Source organism: Siniperca chuatsi, linkage group LG12 (assembly GCF_020085105.1).
Source record: "Siniperca chuatsi isolate FFG_IHB_CAS linkage group LG12, ASM2008510v1, whole genome shotgun sequence".
NCBI classification, from domain to species: Eukaryota; Metazoa; Chordata; class Actinopteri; order Centrarchiformes; family Sinipercidae; genus Siniperca; species Siniperca chuatsi.
In genome coordinates, this window is record NC_058053.1 from 9,030,375 (window position 1) to 9,049,701 (window position 19,327).

At 40.3% G+C, this 19,327-nt stretch overlaps 1 protein-coding gene across 1 annotated transcript; it reads left to right on the top strand.

Moving 5' to 3' along the window:
• Positions 1 to 225: 225 nt before the first annotated feature.
• On the top strand, positions 226 to 18,773 carry nxph2a (neurexophilin 2a). Its single transcript, XM_044218062.1, has 3 exons — positions 226 to 877; positions 1,007 to 1,156; positions 15,916 to 18,773. The coding sequence occupies exons 2-3, from the start codon at positions 1,112 to 1,114 to the stop codon at positions 16,660 to 16,662; spliced, it is 792 nt and encodes a 263-aa protein (XP_044073997.1). The 5' UTR covers positions 226 to 877; positions 1,007 to 1,111; the 3' UTR covers positions 16,663 to 18,773.
• Positions 18,774 to 19,327: the final 554 nt, after the last annotated feature.

The following is a 19,327-nucleotide window of genomic DNA, read 5'->3' on the forward strand; positions in this document are numbered from 1 at the left end:
GATCACTCACCTTTGTGTTTGTTTGTTTTTTACTGGCATGATTCAAACACCCCTTTCGATATGATTGCGTTTGCAAGTTGGACGTCTTATTGTGTAAATGAAAATAATAAAAAAAGTGTTGTGTCAAAGTTTTGTATGCATCCTGCAGACCTTCAATAACATCTCACAAGGTGCAGAGCAGCCATGGCTACGTTTACTCTAATGTGACGGGATTTATATGGCAGATTATCCATTCTTCACTAACAAATAAAACACAGTGAAAACGACCCGTTGTACAAGTGAGATTACACGTTTAAAGGGTTAAAAACGTGGACGTGTTGCTGAACAAAACCTGATAACAGTGACATCAAGCCTCTTACTTGTCTCCTAGACGGAGAGAGTAAGACTTCAAAGGTAGATCTTTGGTGTGACTCTGCGCGGATGCGCACCGACCTTGGAGTCTCCAGACGCGCAGCGGAGGATTTTGCGCACTGAAATCAAGTATAGCTGAAGAGAGCGCACTGCGAGCGGACTGCTGTCTGACTGACTGCAGTCCTGTCACTGGGATACGGGCTCACTTGGCTGTACTTTACCGCGTACATCATCACTTTATTAATACCATTGTTCGGGATTAAGTAGGGGAAATAGACAAATAGTCTACAGTTTATTTCGGTTTGGCTTGATTCGCAACTTAGAGGAGAGTTGTTTCAACTGAGCCACTGAATGTAGCCGTTCCACCTTGTTTGTAGAGAAATCCAAGTGTCCCAGCTGCTCAGGGAAAATTCAACGGATACGGAGACATTTGAGAGGATTTTAGGACTCTTTCCCGAAAGTGGATTGAACAAGGATGATTCCAACCGTTTTACCCAGCTAAGTGAGATATTACATTTCAAACACGGTAAGGAAAAGTTTGTATTTTCTTCTAAAGATGAAATTCAAATGTAGCTACTATATTTGAGGTCCCGCTACATTTAACAAAGCGGATTTAAGTGATTTAACATCGTACATATTTTCACTTTTCTCGCAGGTGATCACAGCAATGCTTCAACGGCATGTGCGTCTGTCCCTCTCCAAATCTTCCAGAGAGGATTTAAGCGCCGCTCATTTTGAATAAGTCAAGAAGTCACTGAAGATGAGAGCTCTGCAAACATTCCTGTTTCTTTTCCTCCTGCACCAGGTGAGGTGTGAGCTGAATGAATGAGAATAGACAGAATATGTAGAAATATGTCTGTGGCCAAGAAGGCTTTAAAGAGAAAGTTAGAGACAGTAAGTGGCTTTAATGTTATTTCTGTTTCTTTTAATAATCCTGTTGGCTCCTTACAAGGCTTTCATTTGTCTTGATTATATATTTATATTATACATGTTGTATATCATTTCTATTTATATATTTTGTTGGTATGCCATTTATTGTAGACCTGCATCATATAGCTCATTCAATGTAAGATTTATCACTCACCACATAATGCAAAATGACAATTCCATAAATTCCTGGCATGAAATTTTAGTTGACACTGCAGTCATCAGCAGCCAATTTATTGGCCGACATGAACTCCTCATCAAGTCTTTCAGGGGGATAAGCCTGTTTCGTCTGTTTTGAACTTGCGGGCTATTAATAAAATATCAAAATAAAAAATAAAGGATACCTCATCACCTCTACAAATATGGTGATATATTTCATTTCTGCTGGCTATATAAAGAATATTTTAGAAACATAAATAGCCAAGTTAATTGGATTTCATTTTGCAGAACAGACTGTGACTTTGTCACTAATCATAATGTAGCTAATTTCCCTAATACCATCTGAATGAACTTATTGTTCATATTTGTCATTGTGACTTTTCGTAGGAAACATTTAGATATAGAAATATTTTTGCAATGTTTATTACAATAATACAGACCATTTACATTACATTCTGAGTTAATGTGAGCATAATGCTCATTATATTATAATTAACACTTCTACAGTATTCTTAATTGAGAAGTGGAGATAATGTAGTTTTAAAAATCAGTTTAATATTCACTGAACATAAACTTGTATTTGTTGATGTGCCTGCTTGCAGAGTTTTTACTTTCTTTCCATTGTGGTGACCTTTTATATATTATGTTATGGCCTTGGTATCCTGCTTCTGTCACTTATGGCTCAACAAAACCAACAAATACAATCTGCCTCTACATTTATTCAGCTATATCACATGGATATTTGTGGCTAGCAATTATTTTATTTTATTTTGCTTCGAGGCTTGAACAATGTTTGACCTCTGTGTTGAACTCGACACCCCCGAAGTGTCTTTGCCATGTTAAAATGGAGGCCACAGGAAAAAAATAAGTGAGAACAATAGGTGAAAATTGCAGAACCCAAAGGTTTTCAAAGCCTGCGCTCTTCCTCATTTATAACTTATGCAACTCCCTGAGAATACACAGGAATTAGTTAGTATTTACCAGAGATTGATTGTGTTAAGCTTCTGGACATAATCTTCTTGTAGTCTAATTCTGTTTTTATTGCAGGAATAAGCTCTCCAAAGAAAGATCATAAGGTTTAGGGAAATATAAAGGTCTTTTCCTGCTTTTTTTCAACAACTGCTGATGTCCTCTAGTTGAATAAAGTGTGAGTTTTATCGTTATCATCATTGCTTTACGGACTCTTGCCGTGTTCAGACCTGAGCAGAAAATGCCATGTGATTGAAGAAGTTCTTCACATCTGTGCTATCCTCAAAGAGGGCTTCTTTAAAGATAGCCTTGAACTGTGCAGATGCAGCGGCAAAGTGCTGTCTACTGTGGCTGCTGTTGTAATCAGCCCTGTGCCTATTGGGAGCTCTGCCTCCAGAGAGAGAGAGACAGGCTGCCTCCCTGGAGAGGCTGTCTTTATATGCCTCAGTGGCTTCCCTCCCAGCAGACCCACCACTGTCTGACTGGGGACATATTGGCCCTTATCAATATTCCCCCACCTTCCGAAGGGTAAAAAACACTTAAATACCAGGCTGACTGAAAGCGTGAAATATGCACCAAAACTTCTTGAGATGCGAACAATCTTTCTTTTTTCTTAGTATATCTGCTTCATAGGATAGTTTATTATGAGGAGACACTGTAAGGATGTCATTGGGGTGACACGCGATGAAGTTGCAAAGCAAGATTTCTACCTGAAGATGCACCTGAACTGCCAGAATACCCTGTTATACTGAAGGAAAGATTTTTTTTATTTTTCATTGTTTTAAGTAGAGATTCCATGTCTGTATGAGTCTTTAGTCTCACATACTTGTGGCCGAATCATCCAAAACAAGAAACCAAAACACAAACACTTTTCTTCCTCTTGCACCTTCATATACACTCATACAGAAAACACCCAGAACATGAATCAAATGGTGGAAATGTAACCCCAGCCCTAGCATCTGTGCCAGACCCCAGGGACAAATAAGAGGGTCAAAGCCATCCTGGGAGAATCCATTCTTCCCCATGACATCTGCTGCCGTTATCCTCTGTGCAATGACAGCAGAACAATGTAGATGAAGATAAAACATGCTTGAGAGCCCTACTCTCTGCCATTGCCCTCTGCCCGTCCTGCCCTGCCTCTATTCCACAGATTACATGCAGGGAAAGTCTTCTTGGGATTAAGTGTGAGAAGACGTTGACAAAGTCTATTATGCCTTTGTATCTTATTGCTTGGGTAAGAGCTCTTTGGTAACATTATGTCATGACAAAGCCTCTATGTGGCCCATGCCAAGAGGATCAGCAGTGGTGGTGTTAAATGTATAGCTACCTCCTCTGTTGCTGTAAACGCCGCCCAGGGTCGGACTGCGCAGGGATGGAGCAAGCATCTAGATAGAAGGGTGTGACGCATCACAGAGACAAAGCTTAGCTGGTTACTATTAAGCTGAACATGTCTTGTCCTCTGGATCCGCTGCATGCTTAGAGTTCATCCCTGAAACTGTTGTGCCCTGATTTAAGGGATTACAAGTCATTTCTCAGGGGATTTAGCATTAATTTCAACAGTTATTTATTAATTTATTTACATTTAGTTCACTGGATTATTTATCTGTTCATCCATCAATGAAAGTGGAAAATCATCTGAACAAGAAAGTCAGAATGTGAAGTCGATTTGGTTCGGTTTTAGCTGCTAATATTATTGTAAAAATCTGCCAGAGGATTTTTTTCCCACTTGCATTTTTTCTCTGCAGTGCTGGAGTGAGACAGTGAGGCTCCATTCAAAGTCAAAAAGGGCTCTGGCAAGGACAACAGTTTTATCCCTGTCTTCATAACAAAACACAAATTCTACATAAATTCCCTCTCTAAGGGCTCTTTAACCCTTTTCCCCTTCCCCATGCTCAATTAGGTTTGGTTTGATTATTTATTTATTGTATATTTAAAGGCAACTAACACTGGGAAGTGTAATAAAATGTACAGTGGGGGGATTAGGAGCAGCTCTTTAATCTCACGCTTCTGATAATACTGCATGGGCTGATTGATTAGTTTTTCAGGAAGCTTATGTCAGAAAAACCTAATCCGTCTTTGGATTGTGCCAGCCTTGTAAGGTTCTCCGCGCTGCCACTTTATCATGGCGGCGAATTACAGAGCTGCTGGGCTGTGATAAGGTCCTCGTCTCTTTTACAGACCCAACCGCCCCCACCCCCCTACCCCCCACCCCCTCACCCCCCTCTTTCCCTCTGGACAATAAAAAAAATTGTGTTTATATTCTTCACATCCCTGCTTTGCCTGGTCTTCACATCAACCTCTTCCAGGATTTGCCTTGTAAGAAAGGGAGGGAAAAAAGGAGTGGAACTTAAGTCTTCAAAACCCCACCAGAGAAATTGGGTGGGGAGAGAGAAAAATATGAGAGAAAATGGCAGACAGGCCAGTAGAAATTTCTGTGGAAGTGATTAAACATGGATTGACAGAGTGAAGGGGCCTTGTATGCATGTGCTGCCTTCCAGGAATCATTTTGGAGCTTACATGGTGCTGATGTGTATCTGTGCTCATATTGGGGTCACAATCATTCTAGCCAGAAGGCTTGACTAGATAATCCCTCATAAACAATACTGTCCGTGGCATTTGCAGTCCTCAGCCTGTATGTTGTCTCAGACCTCTGAAGGAAAGGTTGTCATTTCTGCAGGTTAAATCCAGCTTGCAGACACTACAGGTTGTATTGACTGTATTGAGCCCTGCAACCTATTCTTTTTCCAATCATCAATCATAACTGTGTGTGTACTGGCAATAAATCCATGATAAAGGTCCTGAAATGAAAAGAAAGAAGTTCCAAATGATTGATAGGTCTGACACAATTGCCCTTTGCATTGACAATAACCATAATCTGGCTGCTGGATGGACCATTAAAAAGTTAAAGTCAAACACTACATTACGAGCAGCACGATTACTTTCCCCCAGCTTCTCTCATGATGTGAACTGTTAGGATGAAGTGAAGTTCTGAGCAGCAAGTCACACCCACTGTGGCGGCTCTGTTGCAGGAAACATTATGTTTAATATGATGTTGAGTTTCCCGATCTTGGTCCACAGCTATGAATTTTTATGGGCAATGTGCAGCCCGAGGCAGTGTTAGATCTGGAGGCGCCGCTACCTTATAGCATTGTCATTACCGCTCTGCAGGGTCAGAAACATCCAGCAGTCTCTGATGCATAACCTCGCTGTTTAGCAGCTCTTTTACTGCCTGCATCGCTTTTCACTGCTGTGCTGCGACAAAACAAAAGGTGGAGCTCAGTTCATGTACAGCACGTATTTTGTCTAAATTGTGTGTGGATGATGGAAAATCATCTGAGGAATCGTGGTGTCACTTTCTCTTTTATTAAATCAAATATTGCAATAGTTGTCTTATTGCTGTACAGCCGTGAGTTCTCCCCTTATGTCTGAACTGTCAAACTCATGATAAGCAGCGTCATTCCATAAAACCACGACTCCAGTAGGTACAGTAGCAAAGTGCCTGCTTTTCATCACTTTCATATTTTCCAAACACATAAAGTTCTTAATTACTACCTGGTTTGGTACTTTGGAGAAGGCAATCACACTACACGTCAGAGCTCGAGAAAATGATTGACCTCTTTAATTAAAACAGCGTTGCTTTCCTGTAAAAGGCAAGGTGTGACAGCTTAAGAATAAGTACAATAAATCTCCTTTCTGATTATTCTCAGTTTTGCATTTCCTCCTCTGCCTCCGGGCTTTGAGGCCTTTCTTTTCAGCTTGTCATTTCCAGCCCTAACAAAGCACTGTCAGCTCCCCTCTGTCTTTGTATATTTCTTGTGAAGTAACTGTCTCTTCAGAGCTACTCAGAGAGAAAGGAAGCAACGTCTTTCCTACTCTTGTTTCTTCTTCAAAGGCAGCTGTTTCTGTGAAATCAGCCGAGGCGCAATCTGCTTTGAGAACAGAAACATTTGCTCTGTCAAATTTAGTGGACGCACGTTTGAGCAAATCAAGCAAAAACATTTTTGAATAAAACACCCCTATCATTTGCAGCATGGATTTGAGAGTTGTCACACACACATACATGCACACACACACACACACACACACACACACACACACACACACAAAAAGTCAGTGAGAGAAACATTTAGATTACAACTTGCTGACATGAAAGTGGAAGCGCTAAAACTGGAACCATGAAGTGTTCATTTCAGAAAAACATGCCATGCCTCGTCAAGTATTAGCCGAAGAGTTTTACAAGCACGTTTACCATTGTTGTACAAAGTAGAAGGTGTTAAAAATTGGTCAAGAGAATGATAATTACACTGAGTCCAACGTGCTTCATGGTATTATCCCCCCTGAATCCCTGCTATCAGACATACGGAGGTGTGCTGCAGGTGTCAGGAGCCAGCACAGGAGTTGGCGCTTTGACCATGTAAGGGGATTATGAAACTGATGATGCGTTGAAAGGTAACGCCTGCCTAAAAGTGAAGTGTTCAGGGCTTTGCTGCTGTCACATGTGGCAGGTGTTGAGATAACACCAGTATCCAGATTACCTGGAGGCTCTCGTCCCAGAGCCTCTCCTCGCTCTCCTTCTTCTCTCCCAGTGTGAAAGTGTTAGCAAAGATGCTAACACTTTTTCGAACACCTGACATAATTGCTGCATTTAAATCATGCTCACTGCCATCCCACTTTCACTTTCTTGCTTTAAACAGCTTCAAACCGCTGTCAAGTAGTATTTACACAAGTACTGTGTTTAAGTACAATTTTAAAGTATTTGTACTTTTCTTGAGTATTTGATATGGTGCAAATTAAAGCCTTGAATACAAATACAATATGTGCATTTATTTCATATGCACCATATAAATTAAACTTCCCATTAGTATGTAAAGCAGTTTAAATTGGCTCCCTTTTGACCAGGTACAACAATAAAATGCTGCCTACATGTTAATGCATCAGTAATATTAACCCAATAAAATAATATATAATAATAAAACACTTACAGGTTCCATTCTGCCACATAGTGAGCACTTTTAGTTGATTTTCTTAAGTACATTTTGCTGATACTATACTATACTATACTATACTATACTATACTATACTATACTATACTTTTACTTGTCGTGGAATATTTCTACACTGTGGTATTGCTACTTTAACTTAATCCACCACATCCCTCACTGGCTGTAAATCTATTCTAAATAATTTCACCACTGTTTTGTAATGACATGAGTTTCAGTTGATAGTTTTAGCATCCCATAGGTGTGATGCTGTTTTAAAGGCTTTTTCCATCCTGATACGAAAAACACTTTGGGAGCGTATGAGTGGTCAAATTTAGAATTGCTACAGTTCGACAGCTGCAATATAAAATCTCTGATATTGGTATCAGCTATCAAAAAGAATTTTACCAAAAACAAGAAAAAAAGTTTGCAGTTTTTTGATTTTGAGCACAAATATGACAAAACTCATTCAAGAGCTTATAGCGATTACACTATAAAGAACTACAACAATCACATTTCACTTCCTGCTACCTGAAAGTTAGTGGGGGCAATCTGCAATATCGAAGCAATAAGACAAGAACAGGAGTGCTGTGTGATATTGACACTGGTTTGCTGCATCAGGCTGTCTGCTTCCAGTACTGTAAGTTGTGGTTGGTTTACACAAGGTATGTTCCTCGCAAGATAGCATTTTTGACAACTGGTTGACTGGTTGACATTGTGGCACTAATGATACATTTTGTGTCCAACAGATTTCTGTTGCAGTCATCGAGGTCGGCGCTAAATGTGATTTAATTTCCTGTAGTTTGTTCCGTTTATTAGGGAACATTGAAGCATGTTTCTGCAATTCTGTGTTGGTAGCTTCAACACTGCAGGAGAGGTGATTTGTGCAGTTTAGTCTATTGCTTCCTGTAGGGAAATGCTCTCTATTGATACTGAGTGCTTCACTCTGAAGACTCATGCAAACACCAATACAAATAGAAGTCCACCGACGTCCAAAAAAGGTGAGGTGAGGCATGGTTTCAGTCAGTGTCAGTTGCAGGGAGGAAATTAGAAGATTGTGTGCATGAATAGAAAAACATTGACACTATAAACATGACTAATAACTCACATCATATGATTTATGCTAGCCACAGGAGGGTTAGATTACGCGCTATAATTTATGCTAATCACAGGATGCGAGCGGCTCCAAGTGACATCATGAGCAGTCAGATCATATTTTGCCACATGTGTGCAAAAACAGGCTCGTAAACAGTTAATTTTCGTTGAACATATGAGGTACACATGCATTATAACGTCATGAGCTCGACAGGACCTTGTTTGTTGTGGACAGAGAATGTTCATTGAGAAGTAGTCTGCATATTTATTTATTTTTTGAAGAAGAAAGTGGGCAGTAGTTTGTGCTCTTGCTCTCTATCAAGGCTTTTGTTGTCCTTTCACTTATCAACAAGAGAGGTCAGAGGTCAGGGACAGCGTCAGATCAACAGCTCTGGAGCTGGTAGAATAACTGTGTCTTGCTCAAGGACACTTCTGCAAGATGAACGCATGGTGACTCGCGTTCTAAAACATATAACTCATCATCTGGGAATATTGTTGGAAGAAAACAAAACATTTTCAAACATTGGTAATGAAGCACAGAGTAGAAACACACTAGCAATTTCTAATATTTCTATTTGCCTACTTAATGTTCAGGCTTGCATTAAGTTTAACAATTGAACATTACACACCTTATGGAGCCCAAGGCTTGGTTTATGTTTTTCTATGTGGCTGGATGGTGTCGGAGCAACTGATGCAGCCCTCATGTTCTTCGGCATTCATGTTTGTCTCATGACGACTGACAACTCACCTGAAAATTTTGCTCTCAACACTGACCAACATAAGAAGAAAACATCAGCATCACTTTGCTTTGAGCATTTCATTCCCTCTCCCCGCACCATCAATACTTGTACAAAATGTTTAGACTGTTTAAGCTGGTCTGGTGTAAACGTACAGCGGTGTCGTCACGATGAGTATTTAGGCCTATTGCATATGTGTTGTATCTATACATGTAGTAAGAAAATAAATACATCTCACCCTTACTAGGCTCCAGATGTAATAATGCATTAGATTCTGGCTGCCCTCAATATTCAAATTATACAAAGTATGTAGATGATGAATTAAGCCACAAATTCAATATATAAGATCTATCACATCTTAAGCAGGAGTGTTAAGATATTAGAGGCTGTGGTCTGTCTCATTCTCACAGAGTTCAGGTGGTAATGGCCTAAAGGATTATACTGGAGGGGTGTAGATATGCTACGTGCACACACACACACACACACACACACACACTAACCGTAGCCTTCTGTGATTGGTACGGTGCCCCCGGTGTGGATTTGCTGTTGCAATCCACCACAGCGCTGAAGCACCTGCCATGTGTTTCCCTGGACGGCCTCTGATTAAAAGTGATGGCTCTGGAGCGTGAGGCTGTTCCAGCGATCAGAGCACCAATCTATTCTTCAGCAGCGTGTAGACTCTCGCTCTGGGCTGCCTAAGCGCCTCCAGGGCCTTCTCTCCTGGAACTGGCTCTGGGTGTGAATCATTACAAATGATATGCCCTGTAACATTGGGAGGAAGATGGCTGGGGAAGGACGTGGGGCAGGGGATTGCAGGCTGAGAATGGTTTTTAATGTGAGTGGAGCCGCTTGTCATGTTGGATGCTTGAAAGCAAGAGGCTGCAGTCAATCCATCTCTGCAACAATCCGTGGCCTAACGCTAGCAGCACCGGCTGAGCAGCTCTAATGTGGCAGGTGTTGTGTTGCAATAGTGCTGGGAAAGTATTACGGTAGGCAGTGGTGAAGCCGGTGTAATTTCTGCGGAATGTCCAGATTTTTACTACGTAGAAGCGCATCAAGTTAATGAAGCTTCAGACACAGAAAATTAGCAGAGAAATGAATTGCACCACCAAAGTGAGGTCAATTTGCACAGATAAATCCATGAAGAACAGTGGAGTGCATCATTGGAACTGCTCTGCTTGCACTGATGAGCAGGTTAATTGCCCATTCTGTTTATTATGAGGAAGATGCCTGAAACAAATTTTCCCCAGACGCATATCCCAACCTTATGTGCCGGGGAAAAAAATCAACTATGGAAAACTCAAAAACAGACTATTTTAGCTGACTGATACAAGAAAGTTGGTAGTGAAGATGACGCAGAGGCTCTCACACAGAAGAGAGAGCCTCTGAAAAAGAAGAGACAAAAAAGATACAGAAAAGCATGATCACGAGCAGGGGCCACATTGTCAACTATGCCAGGTTGAGAGAGATTCCATCGCCGCCATCAAAACAATACTGTAGCCTTGCCCGCGGCCCTGAACCCATCACAGCTGAGCACAATGTCGCAGGCTGCTTGCTGAAAATACATTTTAACGGCATCTCTTCAGATGATCCAGAAGCCAGATGTCACTGGCTTCTTAATAACTTTCTAGAGGCTAGTTCTGGTCACTGTGGCAATTACCTTTATGTCAGGCCTCTAAAAGATATGTCTACCCACGGGACAAGCAGGCAGCCAACTCCATAATGCTCATTACAGATGAATGTGGAGGCTGATTTATCCTGACTCAGTGTGTGGCTCAGACCACTGTCAGTATTTAAGTTCCACTAATACCTCTGGATAGTATTGATTGACACAACATGAAATCAAATATACAGTACGCATGGCGTAAGGATGGAGCCTTTACAAATGATCACTGAATTATACTAGTGACATTTGTGCATGTTTTATTTATCCTCGATTTAGCCAGGAAGGTCCTTGAGATACAAAAATTTTAGTGAAAACACTACATTTAAAAAGTTGCAAATAAAATCAGTTTCACACAGACACACATATGTAGAAATACATAGCAACATATATGACGAGAACAGTATTTGAGGGAGAAACATACAGCCCATACCATTTAATATCTATAAAATACTTCACTTCAAATCATTTTGCGAAAAGACTTTAAAAGTAAAGGAAGCACTTCTGCAGTAGCAATATTTTGCAGCTATACCCACAAACAAGGTGCATAGACACAGAGAGTTTTACTCAGCGGTGAATGCACTTTTGACACACGCAAAAGAATGTGACAAGAAGATCTAGTGCAATAATTGCTTATAAAGTAAGATAAAAGGCTGGAGATATATAGGTAATTTACCCAACTCTGCCTCGACTATAAATAACGTGCATTTTTCTCCTCAGATATAACAAGGAACAGCCTGTCAGTGACAGTGTGTGTATTTTAAGGAAGTTGTGGCAGATAAAGTCAGTTTGAGGGAATATGCATGCTATATTTTGGCAAACCTTTTTTGGCCAACATTGATAATACAACAATATAGGTTGATATTATATTTGATTTGATTATGATATAGCAGCTGATTTAAAAATTTTTAACACATATGCATAACAAAAACAATCTTTTCTGACATGGATCCTTTAAATTTGGTTTGGATTTTGTGTCCAAAATCCCTCCTTATTTGCTCAATACAGTTTATTTACTTTCAGCCAATTATGCATCTGAATTTAACTAAAGGTGCAAAATCAGTAAACCATATGCTGGCTTCAAAAAATCCCGCAATAGAAATAGAAAATTGCGGTGTCTATGACGCATACATCACTTTTTGCAAGAGATTTCAATGCGATGCTTCGCCTTTGCTCCTGAGATAACAGAGGTGTAAATTACATTCATGCACACTCTATCACCACTGACAGGTATAAGTGCAAGACATCTCAATTAGCTTCAACTATGGAGTGTTTATAATACATACTCTACTGTGTTTATATGTCTATATTAATAGGAAATATCAGCCATAAGCTTCAGTATAAAAAAATAAAAACCTGTGTAAATCAGAATTCACTATTTTTGTTCATGCTGGTGGACATCCATTAAAAGTACTGACAACATTTATAGTTCACCCACCACCATGTTTACTGCTGTATCGCTAAGCATACTCTTAATAAGGCAGATATACCTCTGACTGCTGTGGTATATAGATGTAATATCTCTGCTTGGGGGTGTAAGGTTCATGCACATCTCTGTGTTTTTGTTTAGGACGCACAGGAAAAGGAAGAAGCTAAACCACACAGACAGATATCTGCGATGTTTGCCACTAGTCACTTTGCCGAGTGCTGCTGAAATGAGGTCTGGTGTTTTCAGCTCCATAAGTCTGCAGTTATTATCATAATAATGTCTTGTTTCAAGTCGCCCAAAATGCCTCTAGCACAGCAGCACCGATTAAGAAATCTTAATTAAGCTTTTGTAGATTCTCCTTCATCAGACCTTGCCTCTTTTTTTTTCTCCACAGCGTCTTGTTGTACAAAATCTCGGATTCCTTTAGTCTGCTTTTAAGAGACACCACTTCCGCCTAAATGAACGAGGTGTGTTAGTGCGTGTGTTGGTGCTGCGTGTGTGCAGGGAGACAGCGAGGGAGAAAGAAACCAAAGCCTATGTGTCAGTTCAAGCTTTCAAGTTCCCAGTGCTTCATCTCTCTCGGGGCATTTAAGTATTACATATCCCTCTGCTGATCCCCTTGTTGTCACAGCAATTTCCCCAGTTGCTCATCATACTTAAACTCCTCTCTCATTTCCATTATAATCATCCTATACAAAGCTCACCTGAGATTTACACTGAAAGACAAAATTTGGTTTCACCTCTTAAGCCGCGCAGCATGACACCCAATGTGTAACGGATATAACAGCTCGGGCTGCTGGGAAGACGAGTGCCACGTCTTCTTTGTTCACAGCAGTGAAGAAATGTTCCTGTTGGGAGCCCGCAGTCCCACAGATTTTATGTTCAGCAACGTGATGTTGTAAGAGTCAAATCAAATTAACAGCTGAGCTCACACAAGATATTATTAAGTGGCAGTATAAGTGAGGGAATACTGCCACTGGAATTGGTTGATTAAATGACTGTGGATGTGATGAGCTACACAGAGGAGCATTATTACAGTGTTGCCTCATTCATCCATGTTTACAGGGAGCAACTGTCTTAATTAAGCATTGTGAGGGCTGATAGATGGGTCAGGCTCACTGTCCGTGGGAGATACATCGATTTCACATTACATATCCAGATAGCCGAGCCATTACGTCCTGCTTGCCACATTAAGGTGTTACTACCGTCTGGGATGTAAGCAGCCTAGTAAAGAAAAGCTCTAATTATAAGATACACAGTTGCACAACCTAAAATGTATGTAGCACTTTTACATGTGGAATGGAAAGGTTTATAGGAATGTGAGTGTGACGAAACAAATTGTGCCAGACAGACCCAGTTTGTTGGCTTTGTACACATGTGCCTCAGTTAGGCTTACAGCAAAATTATAATTAGTCTGGAAGTAGTGCGCAGCAGCTCAGTGAGAATTCAAACAGCCGCTGCTCAGTGCTTTCAACATCTGCTTCTTTCAGTGATCCCTACAACCGGGCCTGGGGAAAGCCGGCACTACTAATTACTAATAAAACTAGCTAAGCTTATTGCCGTGAATTATTAAAGCTTTATCTGAAGTGGACCAGGAATCGCTCCTAAAGCTAAAAGGCTTTGAGGTACAAGGAGGGATCACAGTTCATTGCTGCATCTGGATTAGCTCTTAGCACTTGCTACCATGCTACTGCCCATGTTATTGTTGGGAACCATTACAAGTTAAAGTTCATAAGCATGGGGTACCTAAGAAAAGCACCGCTGATGTGAGACCAGCTCACATGTTAAGTCCAGAGGATTTTCATTGTCATGTAATCTGACAAGTCGTCCTAAAATATTAGAAGCTTTATGCAAATATGAGCCTAGTTGGCGTTCATCAGTGCATCCAAAATGATTCCATTACACTGGGTTGTGTACTTCTTGTTTTTTCACCATCTTTGGTGCTACTAGTGTCTGGGAATAGTTTCATTACGTGCAATTAAATTGCAAGTTTATGTACTTTTTTGTACTTTTTACTTTACTTTAACTAAGGTCACATTTGCACAGTGATTCATGTAATAAAACGACTATTAATGCCATTTTGGTGTAACTACTGGAACTACAACTACAAATACAATAGTTTGGGGTCATACTGGCAAAAACATTTTTTTTTTTTGCCTCTCTGTCTTAATTCAAACTCCTTTGACCAACCTAACCCCCTTTCTCTTTCATCCTGGTTGCTGTGAAGGGATGCCTAGGCAATGCCATTCACACTCTGTACTGCACAGCCACCACACACAAAACCAACCCAAACATCGTAGGCATTGTCTACTGACGTTTAAGACAACAGGCCCTTTGCTTAGATCAGTGTTGTGGCCAGTCCCATGGTTTTAATGATTTTAAATGATTGTGTATTTTGTTAAAGTCGGATGTTACAAAACTGACAAGTAAGACAAGTGAGGCTCATTGTGTAGATAGTGGTGAAGCCGTTTAAACGTTGCAAGTCGAAAGTGTTTTTAATGTCAGGTTGGTTGTAAAAACAGAGGGAAAGCTAGTCTGGCTCTGTCCAAAGGTAGGGTGTAAACTAGCGAGCTTTAGAGGTGCTGGTAGCCAGGTTGTGTTTTTGTTTGTCTGTGTGCGAAGCTAACCTGCTGCTCGCTCAAGCGTCATCTTTACCGTACAGACATGAGTATCGACCTTTTCATCTAACTCTCGGCAAGAAAGTGAATAAGCGTATTTCCCAAAATTTCTTTAACTTCAAGAGGAAGATAACATTCCTTACATTTTTGTCACTCAGATTGCATTGTTTTTAATGTTCTGCATATGTATTTGTAAAATTAAACATTAGAATTACTATTATAGCAATCACTATGTTCACAAGTATTTTGATAAGTGGTTGAATGCTGTTTTTGTTATTACTTAGTTAAGTGAATAATCATATTCAATGCTATTTCTCCCTGCATTCAGTATCTGGCAGACAGGAGTCTAAATGATGGACACATCAAACACACATTATCAAACCAAATTTTACAATCCTTGCTCTTCAGTAGTGAATTTGTTATTCCTAAGTTTTATTGAAAGTACAGACAATTCAGGAAGTCAATGTGATTCTTTTAATAAATGTTATTGTGCCAAGGACTCAAGTGGCTGTCCTGAACTTTTTGTATTTTCAATAAAATGTCTTATTTCCAAGGACTGAGCACTCAGCAGTCTGATTACAGTCTGATATTTTCCCTCTCCATCTTTAGTGCTGAAGTGCTGTTATTTTTACAGCGCAATCACCAGAGATAAGTTCTCAATCAGTGTTGAATTTATTTGGATTTTCTGTTATATGTCTGGTCTGTGAAAGGTATCACTGTCCATGTATACTACATTGTGCTTTTTCTGTACATTTTCTGAACAAACTAGAAACAATAAATGCATTACTGTCTGCACACCAGTGGATTTCTTTCCCTCGGAAAGACCAACCAGAAACTTACTGTTTAAAGAACAACTCTAAAATATTTGGATATAGGTTGCATAATTATTGTGTCACATTATTGTATTGCACATCACATCACATTTTTATAAGGTTTTATGTCGCTTAATGTTGTTTTTCTGTCTACCTTTGCTCTGCTATCTCTGAAGGTCACATGCAGGAAAGCGCATGGAGGAGCCACAGAGCTCATCGAGTGGGGCGACAGTGATAATGAACAGACGATTTCTCCCACGGGGGCCAGTCCACGGATCCTCAACCCCCTGCGTTTGTTTGCCAGGGGCTCCCCCGGGTTCAAGAGCAACATGAGGGAAATTACATATTTACAGAACATGGAGGACTTCTGGGACTGGTTATCTAACCAGACAGATGTTCAGGGTGCACAGGCCAGAACTAAACGCAGGCCCATCGTGAAGACTGGCAAGTTCAAAAAGATGTTCGGGTGGGGGGATTTCCACTCCAACATCAAGACTGTCAAACTCAACCTGCTGATCACAGGGAAGATCGTGGACCACGGGAACGGCACTTTTAGTGTTTACTTCCGCCACAACTCCACGGGCCTGGGGAACGTGTCGGTCAGCCTGGTGCCGCCCTCCAAGGTGGTGGAGTTTGAGATCGCCCAGCAGTCCACTCTGGAGACCAAAGACACCAAATCGTTCAACTGTCGCATTGAGTACGAGAAGACGGACCGCAACAAGAAGACTGCCCTGTGCAGCTTCGACCCGTCTAAGGTGTGCTATCAGGAGCAGACGCAGAGCCATGTGTCCTGGCTGTGCTCAAAACCCTTCAAAGTCATATGCATCTATATAGCCTTTTACAGTGTAGACTATAAACTGGTGCAGAAGGTATGCCCTGACTACAACTACCATAGTGACACACCCTACTCCTCCACAGGATGATCTAGCTGTTGTTAGTATGCATCAACCTTTTGTTTGATCTTCAAATAATGTAAACGTCAACCTCTAAGCTCCTTGTCCCGAAATACCTAAATACCTGAGACATGTTGCAGGAAGTGCAACTTACAATGGGACACACTCTGGAGAGGTTCGATGCATTGTTACAAAATGTGTGTATATACGGCAGACAAGTATACAGATCTAACACTTGAGATAGTTAGGTGTCCAGGGACTTGGTTTTAGGGGTTGACTTGGGATTCAGAGCTAGCTACCAACCCTGGGTGACTTCTCCCCATCCCAACAGCACATGTTCTCCGTAAACCACTGGTATAATTAGCATGTTGTCCAGCTGTTTTCTTCAAGGCTAGACCATAGGCAAGCAGCATCTCAGTTGGCAGCGCATAGCTGGCTTCTGTGCCAGAGCTGCATTGATCCTAACATTGTCCAACAATTTCCTCACCTCATTTAAACAGTTATGGGATGAAATATGACAAGACTTTGAATCATGTTAATAATTACAGTACCAATACATTTGCATTGTTATTCAACAGGGCATAAAATGAGATATTTCACATTTGAAACATTGCTACATTTTGACTGATTTGTCAAAATGATCTGTTCACTGCAGTCGAAGTAGAGCTAACATCCATTTGTACCTGTTAACAGAACACAGGCAGGACAGTGTCTATTATTTCAGATTAGTCTGATCAATGGGTATTTTTTCAAGTAGCTCTGAATAATTAACATGGCCTTACAATCTTTCTCTTATAGGGACTGACATAAAGTGAATTGATTATGTGCCCATGACAAAATAAATTGATCCAACACATCTAATCCAACAGCAAGCAGAGAGCATAATCATAAATCATTACACATACGTATGTAGCTACCCATCCATGTATAACCAGGCTACTGCCTTGTGTGCTCCTTAAAATGTGTTGGTTTTCTGCTGCAATCATCATATGGCATGTGTATGCTAAACTAGTCTGAAATCCAACATCTGTGTTTGCAGGATGCACTTTGAGGCACCCGCAGTGGATTAATGTGTCAGGAGAGGCGGGGGGAAAGCGATAATTGCAGGACAGGTGGATTTAGTGAGTCTGGCAGACAATTATCAGCACTTTGTCATGGTCCTGCCACCAGCCCTGACATTACCTGTCTTTAATAGGCTTTAATTAGCCTGGGAAATTTCATTTACCTAAGACCAAGAGTGGAGAAACTAAAAGAAAAAAAAAGAACACACAAAAAAAGGCAAAAGTACAGAATCTGTCTGGAATTTTAATGAGAAATGGGACTAAATTTGAAAATGTCAGACATTTCCCTATTGTACAGCAGGCTTAAGTTGACTGACTTGTGTGTAAAAGTGGATAACATCCAGTCTTGTGGTAAATGGTGAAATGTGCTTTGATTTAGAAATCACTTAAAACAGTTTTAAAAGGTTCTGTTGAAAACCATCAACACATCATATGTTGTTTTGATTGCATATATACCAGGGTTTTTAGGCTAGGGCATGTGCCACTAACTAATCACATGGCAATTATTTCTGTCAATGTTACTTTATTTGCTGTATCTCATGTATTTCACCATCAGCTGTAAATGATCCTGTCCATTACACACATGAGGAGAGGTGTATGATAAGAAAATTACTAAATCCGAGTTGATCTATGTTGATGTTTTAGTTCTACTCCTTTGTGCAAATGCTGTGTAACGTGTAACTCTAAAACTAAACGTGTTTACTTAAGGCTTTAGAGTAAACGATGTCAATTTATTCAAATTTTTCCAGAGAAATATATCAATAAGTATACTGTTCCTTATTTTTGGTGTTTAAGCGATATCATGTAGATAGATGTCATATTTATTGCTTATAGTTATAGATTGCTTTGATTTCCATTTTTGTAATCCTTGCAGATTGTACCCATTTTGATTTCCTGCTTGCTTAATCTTGTTTAAACAGTTTCACCTGTAAAATAGAAAATAAGAGCACTGCTGTGTGTATAGTGTAAGTAAAAATGTTCATTTTGGAATATTTGATTTCATCGGGGGTTCATTTTGTTAAAATGAAATTGTAAAGATCAATTTAGGTTTTTATGGCATTAAACCTTATTTGAACTTGGCTCACAGCATATTGTCACACTGAGTCAGCTCCAGTCTGTCTGTGCTCAGTTGTCTCGTTTCATTCCTACAAGGACTTCTCAACGGGATAAACACACCATTTAAGAGGTACATTTCAGAGTAGCTTTATAATGGGCAATAAATCTGTGTCCACAGGCGTGGATGATACCAGAGGTACACCTCAGGGAGCACATCCATTTTGCTGTGGCCATCAGGGACAGGGGTCTTTTCATTCGCTTCCATTACTCTTATCTGATCAGGGTGAGGAACCCACTCCTTAGGCATCAAGTCACACCTGGCTTTCCTGCTGCACACATCCAAATCCTTCGAAAACTAAGAGGAATGTTAACATACATTTCACTTTTCAGTGATGATTTTAGACACTCAAATAATAAACCACTTTTGATTTGTTAGCTAATTGCCCATGTTACACACTGATCTGACAAGGAACACCAATTATTTACAAATGTGTGAATTTTTATATAAAATTTACCTCTTGAGGAAATGTTCATTTCGGTAGTGTTCAAACCAATAATACCATGTCAAGTGACATTTG

Excerpts from the sequence above, each read along its gene's own strand:
- nxph2a (XM_044218062.1), top strand. The coding sequence starts at position 1,112 with ATGAGAGCTCTGCAAACATTCCTGTTTCTTTTCCTCCTGCACCAG. Across the intron at positions 1,157-15,915 it reads TTCTTTTCCTCCTGCACCAG|GTCACATGCAGGAAAGCGCA; the intron begins GTGAGGTGTGAG and ends CTATCTCTGAAG.